Consider the following 13,226-nt stretch of genomic DNA (forward strand, 5'->3'; position numbering starts at 1 on the left):
CAGTTCCTCCGGAAGTACGCGAACAGCGGATCGGCATCGCTTGTCACCCTTGTCTCGTGCCCCGTCGCCCGGAGCCAGCCGTCAACATTCAAGCGAGTACACACGCAACTCGCCGCCACCACAAGCCACAATGGACCCCCGGCGAGGCCTCTACACCTTTTTGTTCGTCTTTTTTCTCACTGCCTCGGGTACGCACGTTGAACCTTTCCTAACCTTCACTACCACCCCCCCCCCATTAACTCATCTTGACACCGCCAGGGGTGACCGGGTGGAACCTGACGGTGGTGCACTCGGGCGACACGTTCGGGGCCGTGGTGGCCGTCAACGTGGCCAACAACCCGTGTGCGCCCACCGACACGTCCTACACGTCGGACCTGCCCTTCTGCCTGGGCGGGGTGGCCCGTCGCGCCGCCCTCATCGCCCAGCTTCGAAATGACAGCGCACACGCGCTGGTCGTGGACACTGGCAACAGCCTCCCGGGTATGCCGCTCCCGCCTCGCCGCTTTTCTCCGGCCGAGGTCTTCGTCTTCGCTGTTCGTCTTCGCTGTTTTGTCGTCGCTTTCGTTCTTTCTGGCCGATGCAGGGGGTCAAACGATGGTATCTAATTCTGTCTTCGTGTGTGGACTGCAGGAGCCAACTACTTCCTCTTCAGCCCGGAGCTGGTGACCAACTACACCAAGGGCGTGGGCTACGACGTCGTCAAACTTGACCTCTACGACATGCAGGGCGGTCTCAGCGTGGTACGTGTCCACACGTGCGCGTGCCGCAGAGACATCATAACTGACCATGGCTGCCATGGCTCCATTATGGCGATCGTTGCGGGTGTGTGCGGAGCGCAGTTGAGCTCGTTCCTGGCTGCCATGGAGGCCGACGGCGCGACAGCGGTGTGTTCCAACCTGGTGGGGATGCAGAACGAGTCCGCGCTGGCAAACCTGACCGTCCAGCAGTACGCCACCATCGGCTACACCGACGGCCAGAAGGTGGGGTTCGCCGGCACCATGCCCGCCAACATCGCCGGCCTCGTCTCCCAGCCCGGTCGCCTGGTACGCACCTTGTCCGACGCCCCGGACCCGCTTTAGTCTGTTTCTGTCGCGTGTGAGTGGTTCCACACCCACCGTCTCACCACTCACTCGCTTCGCCCCAGGACTCGACCGAGGAGATCATGGCGCTGCAGGTGGCCGTGGGCAGCCTGCTCAACGAAGGAGGTGCGTTGATTGGAGCGTTTTGGGGCTTGTTCTGACACTAATTCCTCTTCTTCATCATCATCACCTTCTTCTTCTTCTTCTTGGTGCTGTATAGTGAACAAGATCGTGGTGGCGGTGAGCAACCTGCGGCTGGTGGAGCCGCTCGTCCAGCGCGTGCTGGGCATTGACGTCGTGCTCGTGCAGGGCCAGTTCTACGCCAACCAAAACGGTACTAACTCACCAAAAGCCCACCCCACTTTGCTCTTTGCGCCCCTTTTCACGCCAGGCCCTCGTGTGTGGGTTGGGGTCATAGATTCGGAGACTCCGATCGGCCCGTACCCGGTGGTGGAGCGGCTCCTGTGGAAGCAGAAGGTGTGCATCGCCGGCGTGGGGGTGTGGGGCAAGCACGTGGGCAAGCTCGACGTCGTGTTCGACGAATACGGAGTGGTCGAGAGCTGCTCTGGCGACGCCGTCCCGTTGGACGATGACATCACGCCCGTGGCCAGCATTCAGGTGACCATGTGCACTTGTGCAACGACACGCACGACACGACACGCTGGATTGCTGCTGTTTCGCTCACTTGAATCGATACCCAGGCGGAGGTGATTCAAGACTACAACCGTTCGATGGCCGGTCTTAGCCGAGTAATCGGCTCGGCCGAGGTGCCGCTGGACTACAACGTAAGCACACTGCTTTCTCCTTTCTTTTTCTTTTTCTTTTCTTTTATTGTTTGTTTAAACGCACGTTTGCTTGTGCTCCTGCACTCACTGGTTATACGTCGCAGCATCGATGCATGTTTGGCGAGTGCGGTCTGGGCAGCTGGACCGCAGAGGCGCTTAAGAAAGCCGGCCGGACCGAGATCGGAATCGTCAACGGCGGCTCCTTCGGGTAAACACTCTTTCTCACTTACGCAAGCACGCACGCGCGCACGCACACAACACAACACAACACAACACAACACACACACACACCGGTCGAGCTGATCACCACCGCACGCACGCACTGGTAGAGGGTCGGTCGAGGCGGGCAACGTCACGCTGGCGCAGTTCGTGCGATCGTTCCCGTTCCCGGCCGACTTGATCGTGACAATGGACCTCAAGGGCAAGCACCTGCTCGAGGTGCTCGAGCACTCGGTGTCCCTCTCCAACGAGACCTCCTTTGAAATTTCGCAGGGCATCGGACGCTTCCTCCAGGTGCGAACCACCATCCTTCGTTCTTTGCCTTTCGCTTTCGCCTCGCTTTCGTTCTTTCTTCTAAACACCTTCGTTCACAGGTGTCGGGGCTTCGGTTCACATTCAATGCGAAGGAGTCCGTCGGGATGCGCATCGTCAACGTGTGGGTGCAAGACTCTGCGATCGCCGCCGCCGCGACGACCACCCAGCGGGCCACCACCTGGACGCTGGTCGATCCCGAGCGCGACTACTCGCTCACCACCATCTCTTACATCTCGAGCGGACAGGACGGCTACGCGGTCATCCCCGCCAACGCCCAGAACGTGCAGACCACCGTCCGCACCGCCGAGAACGTGCGCCGCCTTGCGATTCGTTCATTTTATTATTATTCTTTTTATGTTTGATTGACCAGTCCTGGTGCAGGTGTATCGAGAGGGCTTGGCTGCGGGTCCGATCACGGGCTTTGCCACGGGTCTCATCGTGACCAGCACCGCCTCACGCCGGACCTGCATCGCGCCCGGCTCCACCACCGAGCTGCTGTGCAACGGCAACGGCGACTGCATCGCCGGCTCCTGCGAGTGCACCGCCCCTGGCGCCACTGGTTCACCGCACCTCCCTCTCCGGTATCCAACCACCAATCGATTGCTCATGCGTGTCGCGTCGCGCGTGCCGTGCCGTGCCGTACCGCGTGTTGTGTCGTTGGTCGTGCCGTGCGTGTCATGTGTCGTGCCGTGTGTGTCGTTGGTCGTGTGTCGTGTGTCGTGTCGTGTGTAGGCGAATTCTGCGACTTCTCGTCATCGTCGTCGGGCTCGGACGACACTCTGGCGATTGCGTTGGGCGTCATTCTGCCGCTGGCGTTCATGGCGGTGGTGCTGGCGGTGCTGGTCGCCGTGCTCGTGCTCGGGTACATGCGGTACCGGCGGCCGAAGCTCATCCTCAAGGAGCCCAACTACCAGCTGCTCGTGTGGCGCCGGGACTCGCTGGAGGCCGGGGCCGAGGTCAAGATGCTGCCCATGCGCCGCCTCAGCGTCAAGGTGCAGACCGTGCTCGAGGAGGTACCACCTACAACCCGCTTGCTGCTTGATCCGTTCGCGCTCGCTTGGGACTGAAGTCGGCTTGTCGTGTGCGTCGTGTGCGTCGTGTGCGTCGTGTGCGTCGTGTGCGTCGTGTGCGTCGTGTGTCATCAAGTTCCTGATGGACAAGCACGTGGTTCAGGCCATTGGCAACGTCGCCCACGCCAAGCCTTCGTCGAGCGACGAAGTGGCCGCAGCCATGGTACCCACCACACACACGCACACACACACACACACACACACACACACACACCAAGGCATGGCTCACAGTGACTGAGCTGTCGCCCGATGGGCGCGCAGATGCTGGTGTACCAGTCGTCTGACAAGGGCACGGACCTGATCCGGCTGCTGCTCAAGAACGAGCTCATGGCGCTCGACGACGAGAAGGTGCTGTTCCGCGAGGACACGCCCGGCGTGCAGGCCTTCTCCGTCTTCAGCCGCATGGTCGGCCTGCCCTACCTCTGGAACACCTTCGCGCTCCCCATCGCCGAGCTCGAGCTCGCCAACAACGCCCACGTACCCACCCGTCATCATCATCGGCATCATCACCATCACCATCACCATCGTCATCGTCATTTTGATGAAGTGTCACACTCACTTCTGTGCCTTTGCTTTCAGCTCGGGAGCAACCCGTCGAAGAGCAATGTCACCGACAGCGACCCGGCGCCGCTCGGGACCATCTTCTCGCTCACTACCTCGGTCGAGGTACCTGCCCCACACAGGTGAGGTGCACAGTTGTCGGGTGGGCGGGGGAGTGACCTTGGTGCGTGCGTGCGCCGACGACCAGATCAACCCGAAGCACCTGGAGGAGGGCCAGGACAACTCGGTCGGGCGACTGCAGCTGGAGCTCATCCTGCAGAAGCTGGCCACCCGCATCTTCACCTCCCTGCCCTACTTCCCGCTGTACCTGCGGCAGCTGTGCCACATGCTCTACGAGGACATGCGCTACGACCACCCGGACTACATCCACCGCGTGCTGGGCAACCTCATCTTCCTCCGCTTCATCGTACGTTGTCGCCGACCCACGCGCGTGTGCGGTGGCGTGTGCGTGTGCGGTGGTGCGTGCGTGTGCGTGTGCGTGTCAGTGCTCATGCCCGCGATGAGTGCAGTGCCCGGCGCTGCTGGTGCCACAGAGCTACGGCCTAGTCAAGGGCGAGGTGCACCCAAAGACGCACCGGACGCTGATCCTGATCGCCAAGGTGCTGCAGAACCTGGCCAACAAGAACGACTTCAGCGGCAAGGAGGAGTTCATGGAGGTCATGAACGGCTTCATCGAGCGTAACGTCGGCAAGGTACAACTTCACCCTCCACGTATCAAAAGTATATTATATATCAACGTTTCTTTGTTTATGTAATATATATATGCAAATATATGTCCCTCACCATCTTCATGACAACCTGATCGCCACAGTTGGAGGAGTTCTTCAACGGCCTGTGCGCGGAGACGGACGAGCCGCGGTTCGGAGACCCGCCGACGTCGATCGTGCCGCGGCAGTTCCGCAAGAAGGCCCTCACAGTCCTGTACCAGTTCGTGCGATCGCACGGCAAGGAGATCCACGACGAGCTGAGCGAATTCCCGCCCTACGCCGTCCAGGTACGTCGTCTTTGGCGCCAGTGTTATCGGCAATGACAATGAATGTGGTCTGACCAAGACCTGGTGTCGTGGTCGTGTAGGAATCGCTTGAGCGGCTCAAGTACATCACGCGAGACATTAACATCAGGGACTTTGCCAGCAGTGACGAAAGCGAAAGTGAATCCGAGGCAGAAGGCAGCCGATGACCGGTGAACAATTAAATTTTATTTTTATTAGTGCCAAATAAAAAACTTTTCCAGCAATTTTCTTGCCAGCACACCAGAGTGGGCTGATCGCACATCATCTCCATCTCGTGAAGAAGAAAACAGAGCCGCAACCCTTCGCCTTCGATTCAACACTCAAAATGGCGGCCCGCGGACCCAAGGTGCAGAAGATTATGACTCAGCCGATCGTACGCCCCCAACTCACTTGCACAGCTTTCTTTGGCTGTATTTCTTTGTCAATTAATCACTCACCCCCCTCTCAATTTTGCTTGCGGCACTGCAGAACTTGATCTTCCGGTTCCTCCAGAACGTACGTTCCTCCTTGCTTGTTATGCGATCCATCTCCGTCTACTTATCTTCCATTTCCTTCGTTCTTTTCAGAAATCGAGGATTCAGATCATGCTCTATGAGAACACCGATCTTAGAATCGAGGGCCGCATCATTGTACGCATACCCACCCGCTTTGCGCCTCATGTGGCTCTTCCCTCATGTTGTTTTCTATTTTTATTTATTATTTTCATTGATTTATTTATTTATTTGCATGAATGTTCTTGATCCGCAGGGTTTTGACGAGTACATGAACCTGGTGCTGGACGAGGCTGAGGAGGTGTCGACGAAGCGCGGCACCAGGACGCCCCTTGGCAGGATCTTGCTCAAGGGCGACAACATCACCATGATGCTCAACACCAGCAAGTAAATGGATCGCCGTTCTCTTTTTTGGAGCTCATACAAATCGACACAACAAAATCCAAGCAAAAAAATGGATGAAGCTACGCCCGTGTGCCTCGAGATGGATACAAACGTTTCATCAATTGTGTGGCATAAGGTGTATATTTGCAGGGTTGACTTAGAAGCCGAGGACACCCTTGTTCTTGACCACCTTGGCGTTGACACCGTCGGGAATGATCCTGCCCTCGCTCTTGAGCTGCAGGTACTCCTCCCTCTGGAGGGGAGTGAAACCCCACTTGTTGGAGAGGACGATCTTTTGCCTGCCGGGGAACTTGTACTTGGCACGGCGGAGGGCCTCGATGACGTGGGCCTTGGAGTTGTCCTTGGAACGGACAGAGAAGAGGATCTGACCGATCTTGACGCGAGCGACGCAACCAGCGGGCTTACCGAAGGCACCACGCATACCAGTCTGCAGTCTGCAGGCGTGCATGGTGAGAATGGGTACAGAAAAACAATGGATGAAAATGAAGAGAGGGCGAGGGGCGTAAGCGTACCTGTCAGCACCGGCGCACGACAACATCTTGTTGATACGGAGGATGTGGTAGGGGTGCACGCGGACCCTCATGTGGAAGGAGTCCTTACCAGCCATCTTGGTGATGTACTTGTTGCACGAGATACGGGCAGCCTCAAGAGCCTCCGAGGAGATCTGCTCGTGCTCCCACGACAGAAGGTGGGCAACGAAGGGGAACTCATCCACGCCGGCCTTCTTCCTGCCGAGATCGTAGATCCTGAGCTTGGGCTCGGGGACACCACGGCAGTAGCGGGACTTGATGTAAGGCTTGTTCTTACAGTAGCGGTAGCAACGAGCGGGTCCTAAGAATTGCGCATGATTCGATTAACAATTTGCATCAAACGGGTCATAGGTCTGATTCCATAGAGGATCAACCACCACGCAGCACAAGAACGGGCAATACATGTAGGCACACATAGAAGCGAGAGATGCAGGGGTACGTACTGCGTCCCATCTTTGCGATGTGTTCAGAAACTGAAAGCCTGAACGACGACGGCCGATTTAAGAGAGAGAGAAAGGAGAAAGAGAGAAGAAAGACGTGGCTATCGCCTTTTTGCCTGGATTGCGCGGAGTTAATGCCCGGATTTATCCCAGCATCGCACCTTCTTTTTGCTTCTTTCTCGCTCGCTCGCCGACAAAAGTAGCGAAACGGAGAGGGAACCAAGCGTAGAGGGCGACGCACGATGGGCGTTGAAGGCGGTGATGAAGGCGGTGATGAAGGAGAACAGGCCTCGTGGGCGTGGCCGCGAATGTGACGTGCACGTGTTTCGTTCAAAAGTGGGATTTAGTACGTTGTGTGTGGGTGTGGGGATGTGCAGCACATCGCCCACTACTCCTGCTGTTGCGATCCGTTCGAGCTCTTCCTGCGCCTTCGTGGCGTGGTGGTCTTGGTGCCATTCGCCTGCGCCGGCTCCTCTCGGGGTCCGCTGCTGCCGGTGGTGGTGTGGCTTTCCACGGCCATGGCGTCCGCCTCACCTCCTGCCGCGGGCACCGAAGCGCGCTTCTTCTTTCGCGGGCTCTTCGTGGGAGTGGGCGTGGTGGCAGTGGCCGCGACCGCCTCGGGCGTGGCATCCGCCGGCGTGGCGGTGGTCGTCACGGGCGTTGCCTCCTCGGTCTTGCCACTATTGGCCTTCTTCTGCTGCGGGTTGGCCTTGCCGTTCTTGTCACCGCCGCTTCCGCTTTGCGTTTTGGCCTTGCCCTTGCCCTGCTTCTGCTGCGTGGCCTGCTTCGGCGGCCGCACGGGTGCCGTGAGCTCGTTGAGCAGCGAAGCCGGCATCTCCGTTTCTTCTGTAAATGCATGGCCTCAGCTTCTTCTCTTCACACAAAGAGGGCAGCAGCAGCAGCAGCAGGGCCGTGCAGGACACTTACCGTCGCGAGCAGCGTAGGAGGAGAAGAACTTGAACATCGAGTCGTAGAAGGTCTTCTCCGTAATCTTGGTCTGCCTCTTGTGTTGCTGTGAACAGTTCAATTCATGAGAGAAAGAAATGTCAGCGCCCACACACGCGCACTTTGTAGAAGGGAGAAGTGTCAAATGGTGAGCGTACGTTCTTCGAAGTGCTGGCATCGTCCACGCCGTTGGCCGCGGCGGCGTGCTCCTTCTTCTTCTTGTCGTCGACGGCCTCGGCCGGCGCGTCCAGCTGCATGGCCGAGTCGCCATTATCCTCGGCGCCGGTTGGCTGCTGGGCAGCAGCGTCGGCGGTGGCGGCGACCTGGGTGTGCGCCTTCTTGAGCAGGCCCTCCATGAACGAGGAGTAGATCTTGGCCGGCGAGGGCAACAGATGGGACGGCCCGTTGAAGAGATGGGAGAGCTGCGGCGCGATGGGGTTGAAGAGGGAGCCGGTGTCCTCGCGCGCGATGATGACGCCCGTGTCCTCGCCGCCCTCCTTCGTGGTGGCGCCGGCGACCGAGAGCTTGCCGAACGCGCTCTCGAATGCCGACAGCTTCTCCTCCGTGACCTCCTTCTTGGCGCCCTTCACCTTCGACATGCTCAGCGACACCTTCTCCTGGTCTGCGCACGAACAAACCGGAGGTGAGCAGCACGCACCAACAAAAAGAAAAGCAAAGGCAACTGAGCATGTGTGTGTGTGTACCTGTCTTGTTTTCGGTCTTCTTGTCCAGCTTCTTCTCCAGGCAGACGAGCTCGCACTTGTCGTTCATGTAGACGACACGACCCTCGGGCAAGAGGCTCGACGTCGCCACAAAGGCGAGCGACCGGACCACGCGCTTCTCCGCCGACCACACGTGCAGGGGCTATGACGGGAAAGAGTGGGTCAGCGACCGCGGGCGCGCGGTGCGGTGGGGCGGGGAGGCTTCGTATACCTTGGGCGACGACGGGTTGAAGAGGAAGATGTGCTGCCCGTTGGTGACCACGAAAGACGAGACGAGGGAGGCGGGCGACGGGAAGACCAGGTTGGCCTTGTAGTTGACCGACATATCCACCGCCAGCCTGTGCACCTCCACGTTGTAGCTCCACACAATAGCACAGCGCACCAGATCCCACACAAACAGCTATACACAGCAGGCAATCGATGACCGGCAAGAAGAAGAAGAAGAAGGACTGGCGTCAGTCAACTGCGGCGAATGTGAGAAAGAAGAGAGTCGGGAGTCTCCTACCTGGTGGCGGGTGGCGGAGACCAAATAACGAGACGAGGGAATGAAGGCCAAATGCTTGATCGATTTGGCGACTCCGTTGGTGAAGGTGAGCGAGCGGTGGAAGGTGTTCGACATCGGGTCCCAAAGGGTAATCGTCTGCGCATTGCGAAGTGCGGGGGGGGGGCGAATGAGCGAAGCCGCGCAGAGCGCTTGTTGATGGATGCGTTCGACAGTGGCGAAGGCGGACGCGTACCGATTTGTAAGCAACGGCGAGGAGGGAACCGTCGGTGGAGAAGGAGAGGCCAGAAGCCGACAGACCCTTGAAGTCGCCCACCGAGCGGCACACCCAGACGGGGCGGGTCACGTCCTTGTTCTTGCTGCCGGGAGCTGCCGAGATGACACATAGAGCGAATTTTATGGAGTCAGCGGGCCGAAGATGCGTGTCGCGCGTTGTGTGTGTGTGTGTGTGTGTGTGTGTGTGTACGTACGAGGTGGCCTCTCGATCTGTTCCCAAAGCTTGAACTTGCCGTCCCGAGAGCACGAGGCGACCAGCGGGAGGATGGGGTGACAAGCCAGCCCCGTGATAGGTGCGCTGTGGGCCTTCTGCGCCGTGGTGTTGAGCGTGTACCTGCGTCGTGGCGACAGAGGGTCAGTCCCCTCACCCCGCAGTGTATCGCAATGGCGGGTGGGTGGATGGGTGTCATACTGCTTTCCGTCGTGCAGCCAAAACTTGATGACAATTTCGGCGTCGATGTCCGTGTAATCACGGTAATCGGTCTGTACACATGTGTGGCGGTGGAAGTGAGTAAGCGCCAAACATGTCTCATCACCCACAAGCCACAAAGAGGGCGCGGGCTATGTACCGTGACCATGAAGCTGCCCTTGGGGCCAAAGGCCACATGCTTCACAGTGGCAAACGGGAGATGCCCTCTCTCATCAATCTGTGGGTTGGCAACGATCTCCATTTCGTCGACATGCCTGTCGCGCACGGAGTCGTAGCGCTGCAGGGACCCGTGCTTGAACGACGTGACGACGAGGTCGTTGCGCGGGTCGATGATAATAGGCATGCTGCCGATATCTGGACGTGTGCGTGTGCGTGTGTGGTGTCAAAGTTGTGGAGTGAGATGGACCGAGAACTCGTTTGAAGCTCAACAGGCAAAGGGAATGAAGGCTACCCAAGCTGATTCCCTGGATCTTCATGACCATGTCCCTCGTCAAAGCGTCAATGATACGGACGCTGTTGTCGGCGCAGCACACCGCGTAGACCGTTCCTTGCTCGTTGAGAGTGACCGACGAGATGGCGGCACCCAGGCGGGGAATGAAAATTCTGCCGCTGGTGTTCAGACGCCAGAGAACCAACACTTCCTGCGCGCACGGTCAGAATCGTATAAAATTAAAGAAAAAGAAGAAAAAGAAAAAGAAAAGAGGCGCAGGAAGGCTTGGAAGCAACGTGGCCGCACCTCTTGACCGCCGGAGAGCAGGTAGAAGCCGTCGGGAGAAAACTGAAGCGCAGAGATGGGGGAGGTGTGCCAGTCGTATCTGTCGATGCGGGTTTGCTTGTTGGGCTGGACCTGGGGCTTGGCGTCGCTGTCCATCGGATCGACGCGGGGGAGGCAGTAGTTTACTCGAATCACGCCCGCCTCATCTCCGTACGCCACGCACGGCTCGGTCGGATGGAAGTCGAACGAAGTGATCTTGTGGGGGTGGTGGATGCTGTCGAACGAAGGAGGGCGTAAGCGATTGGACAACTAAGTTAAAATATAAATATAAATATAAAACAGTCGGCGCAACGTACGACTGCATGTCCTTCGTGTTCACGTTGAACAACTGGAATCCGCAACAATTGTCTTGGAGGGCGGCAAAGAAGTCACCCCGCGGGCTGACGTACAGCTGCGTGTGATGAAAGAGAGCTGACGGTCAGACGCGGATGAAAGCGGGCGCATGCACCAGCTCTCTGTCACGTGCCCCTCATGCGGTCGATTCGTACCTTGGCAAGGGGCTTGCTGGTGGTGTATCGCACTCGGCTCGTGCAGGTGTTCAAGTTGAATGTGCTGCAGCGATCGGTGAGAGGGGAAAGAAGAGATAACACGTTGTGTCAGCACGTTGTTGCCTGGCGCCGACGCTCGCGCCCGGGCCGGGTCAGGTACCTGATGAGATGGGTCTCCTGACTGGTATTGGGGTCCACCTTGCAGATGCTCAGGTAGACCACGCGCTGGGTCGCGTCGAGAACAGCCTGGTTGATCTTCCCCTCACCACCAATCTTCCAGCTCTGTGTCGCGAATGCCATACCGGCAAGCAAGCCTTCGTTAGCACGCGCTCACCACTTGCGCACCGCCGCGCCGCAACATGAAGCCAAAGAGCGCGAAGTCAAACGCAGCATACCTTGAGGAGCACGCCGTCTTCAAAGTCCCACAGGCGGATGATGCCCTCCTCTGCCGCCGAGTAGAGCTGGACCCACCAAACGTGTTCAGCGGCTCGACAAGGCGACAAAAACAAACGCCAAACTGTTGTTTGCTCTTGGAACAAGAAGGTACCTGCAGGGCGTTGGCCGGGTTGAAGAAGAAGCCGGTCACCCGGGACTTGTGTCGCAGGGTCTTGACGACCTCGCCCGTCTTGACGCTGTACACCTTCAGCACCGAGGCCGCGCAGGTGATCAAAAAACTGTGGGAACGAGAAAGGTGAGATTCGGAACAAAAATTCAAAAGATTAAACATCAAGAATAGTCATGAGAGGGAGGCACTTCGCAGACATGGGAAAATCTCATGAGATAATGTGAACGAGTAGAAAGATTGCGTACTCTCCATCTTTGGTGAAGGCGGGCGGAGCAGTGGTGATGCGGCCACCGGCAATGCGCTCCTGCCAGGAAGAAGAAGGAGCGGCGGAGGTGGAGGCAGTGGCAGAGGAGGATGAAGACGAAGGCTGAGCAGCGGACTGCATTTTGAAAATTAAAAATGGAAATTGATCCCGGAGTGGATGGTGCGGTGATTACGGATGCAGCACCGCGACAACAACCCTTCAGAACGTGGAGAGGGAAAGAAGCGGAAGAGAGGAGGCGATCGCGAGCCGAAGATGAGGATCCTTCACAACACAACTGCGTCTCCGCGCCAGAGAAGAAAGGCAGAACACCGCGCCCAGGGCAAAATCGTCAGGAAAAAAGGAAAACATGGAGAAATTGATCTTGAGCTCAACGAGCCACAGTCATGGACTTGAGCACACCCGCCAACGCCATCGTTCTCGTATCGGGCAAGCGGTTCTCAGGTATGGCGGCAACCATGGTTCCCACCGGACTGTGTGCGCAGAACGTTGTTGCCGGTTTGTCGGGGCTGACCGGGTGCAGGGAAGGACCACCTGGTGGGGGTGGCGAAGGGCTTGTTCGGTGGGGGACATAGGGAAGGCTGTGGGCCACGCGTAGAGAGCGTCTTTGCATCGACGACGGATCTTTTCAAGGAGGACTTCACGCTCAAGTTCCGTGATGAGATCGACCACGACCGACTCTTGACGGACCGCGAGTACAAGGAGCAGCACCGCATGATGATGACTGCCTATTGGACGGAGATCAAGGCCCTGGATCAAACTCGCTACTGTTCTCGCTTGCTGGAGCAGGCTCGCCAGATGTTTAGCCAGACAGCCGCAGACCCAGCTAGCGATGATGTTGCACAGGTTCGACTCTTCTTCGTGACCGGCGTTCGCTACTCGTGGGAGATAGAGTACTTTGAGCAATCTCTCCACAGGTGCGTGTCATGTCCTTCATGCATGCGTGTGGACGGCGTCTTTTGTGACAAGACACTCACGAGAACGTCTTGATGTGGCAGAGCCGCTGATGATGTGCGGTTGGTACGACTTCGCGTGCAGTCCCCGCTGGAGTTCAAGAAGCAGTTGGGGTGGCACGAGAGCCCGATCGACAGCCACGGTACTAGATGCATCTTGTCCCTGCTCTCATTCACACTCACATCATTCGCGTACCACCAGAGACGGAGACCGGGCTGGACTCCTTCGGCCGGTGGGACCTCGTGTTCACCAACGACAAGCTCGGCGACGAGCACACCACTTGCTTCCTTCGTGATCGACTACTTTCTTTCATCGGCTCCGCCACATCACCAGAGCCGGGGGGAGGATAGTCGGGGCCAACGTTGGCGCTGGTGATGATGAATATACAAATATAAGTGGT

At 58.1% G+C, this 13,226-nt stretch overlaps 5 protein-coding genes across 5 annotated transcripts; 3 read left to right on the top strand and 2 right to left on the bottom strand.

Moving 5' to 3' along the window:
• Window positions 1-130: 130 nt before the first annotated feature.
• Window positions 131-5,208, top strand: ACA1_061510 (5'nucleotidase, putative; the record flags this gene model as incomplete). The annotated part of the gene is made up of 20 exons (XM_004339376.1): window positions 131-188; window positions 259-480; window positions 631-740; window positions 840-1,043; window positions 1,145-1,205; window positions 1,300-1,413; window positions 1,498-1,697; window positions 1,781-1,864; window positions 1,969-2,072; window positions 2,194-2,377; window positions 2,458-2,709; window positions 2,780-2,957; window positions 3,131-3,411; window positions 3,545-3,631; window positions 3,730-3,945; window positions 4,048-4,134; window positions 4,217-4,435; window positions 4,539-4,721; window positions 4,841-5,023; window positions 5,104-5,208. 20 exons carry the CDS (start codon window positions 131-133, stop codon window positions 5,206-5,208), a joined length of 3,132 nt encoding a protein of 1,043 aa, XP_004339424.1.
• Window positions 5,209-5,366: 158 nt separating this feature from the next.
• On the top strand, window positions 5,367-5,923 carry ACA1_061520 (small nuclear ribonucleoprotein e, putative; the record flags this gene model as incomplete). Its single annotated transcript, XM_004339377.1, has 4 exons — window positions 5,367-5,414; window positions 5,510-5,536; window positions 5,608-5,670; window positions 5,789-5,923. 4 exons carry the CDS (start codon window positions 5,367-5,369, stop codon window positions 5,921-5,923), a joined length of 273 nt encoding a protein of 90 aa, XP_004339425.1.
• Window positions 5,924-6,073: 150 nt separating this feature from the next.
• ACA1_061530 (ribosomal protein L10, putative) lies at window positions 6,074-6,920 on the bottom strand (the record flags this gene model as incomplete). The annotated part of the gene is made up of 3 exons (XM_004339378.1): window positions 6,074-6,371; window positions 6,450-6,768; window positions 6,911-6,920. The coding sequence occupies 3 exons, from the start codon at window positions 6,918-6,920 to the stop codon at window positions 6,074-6,076; spliced, it is 627 nt and encodes a 208-aa protein (XP_004339426.1).
• Window positions 6,921-7,295: 375 nt separating this feature from the next.
• Window positions 7,296-11,995, bottom strand: ACA1_061540 (WD domain, G-beta repeat-containing protein; the record flags this gene model as incomplete). The annotated part of the gene is made up of 18 exons (XM_004339379.1): window positions 7,296-7,753; window positions 7,835-7,919; window positions 8,011-8,474; window positions 8,557-8,716; window positions 8,786-8,974; window positions 9,080-9,214; window positions 9,312-9,445; window positions 9,547-9,686; window positions 9,765-9,835; window positions 9,922-10,136; window positions 10,234-10,423; window positions 10,519-10,771; window positions 10,854-10,948; window positions 11,046-11,109; window positions 11,206-11,327; window positions 11,441-11,506; window positions 11,593-11,719; window positions 11,856-11,995. The coding sequence occupies 18 exons, from the start codon at window positions 11,993-11,995 to the stop codon at window positions 7,296-7,298; spliced, it is 3,108 nt and encodes a 1,035-aa protein (XP_004339427.1).
• A 263-nt stretch (window positions 11,996-12,258) lies between these two features.
• On the top strand, window positions 12,259-13,176 carry ACA1_061550 (6hydroxy-D-nicotine oxidase; the record flags this gene model as incomplete). Its single annotated transcript, XM_004339380.1, has 4 exons — window positions 12,259-12,316; window positions 12,396-12,789; window positions 12,871-12,968; window positions 13,028-13,176. The coding sequence occupies 4 exons, from the start codon at window positions 12,259-12,261 to the stop codon at window positions 13,174-13,176; spliced, it is 699 nt and encodes a 232-aa protein (XP_004339428.1).
• Window positions 13,177-13,226: the final 50 nt, after the last annotated feature.

Source organism: Acanthamoeba castellanii (assembly GCF_000313135.1).
Source record: "Acanthamoeba castellanii str. Neff unplaced genomic scaffold scf7180000084599, whole genome shotgun sequence".
NCBI lineage: Eukaryota > Discosea > Longamoebia > Acanthamoebidae > Acanthamoeba > Acanthamoeba castellanii.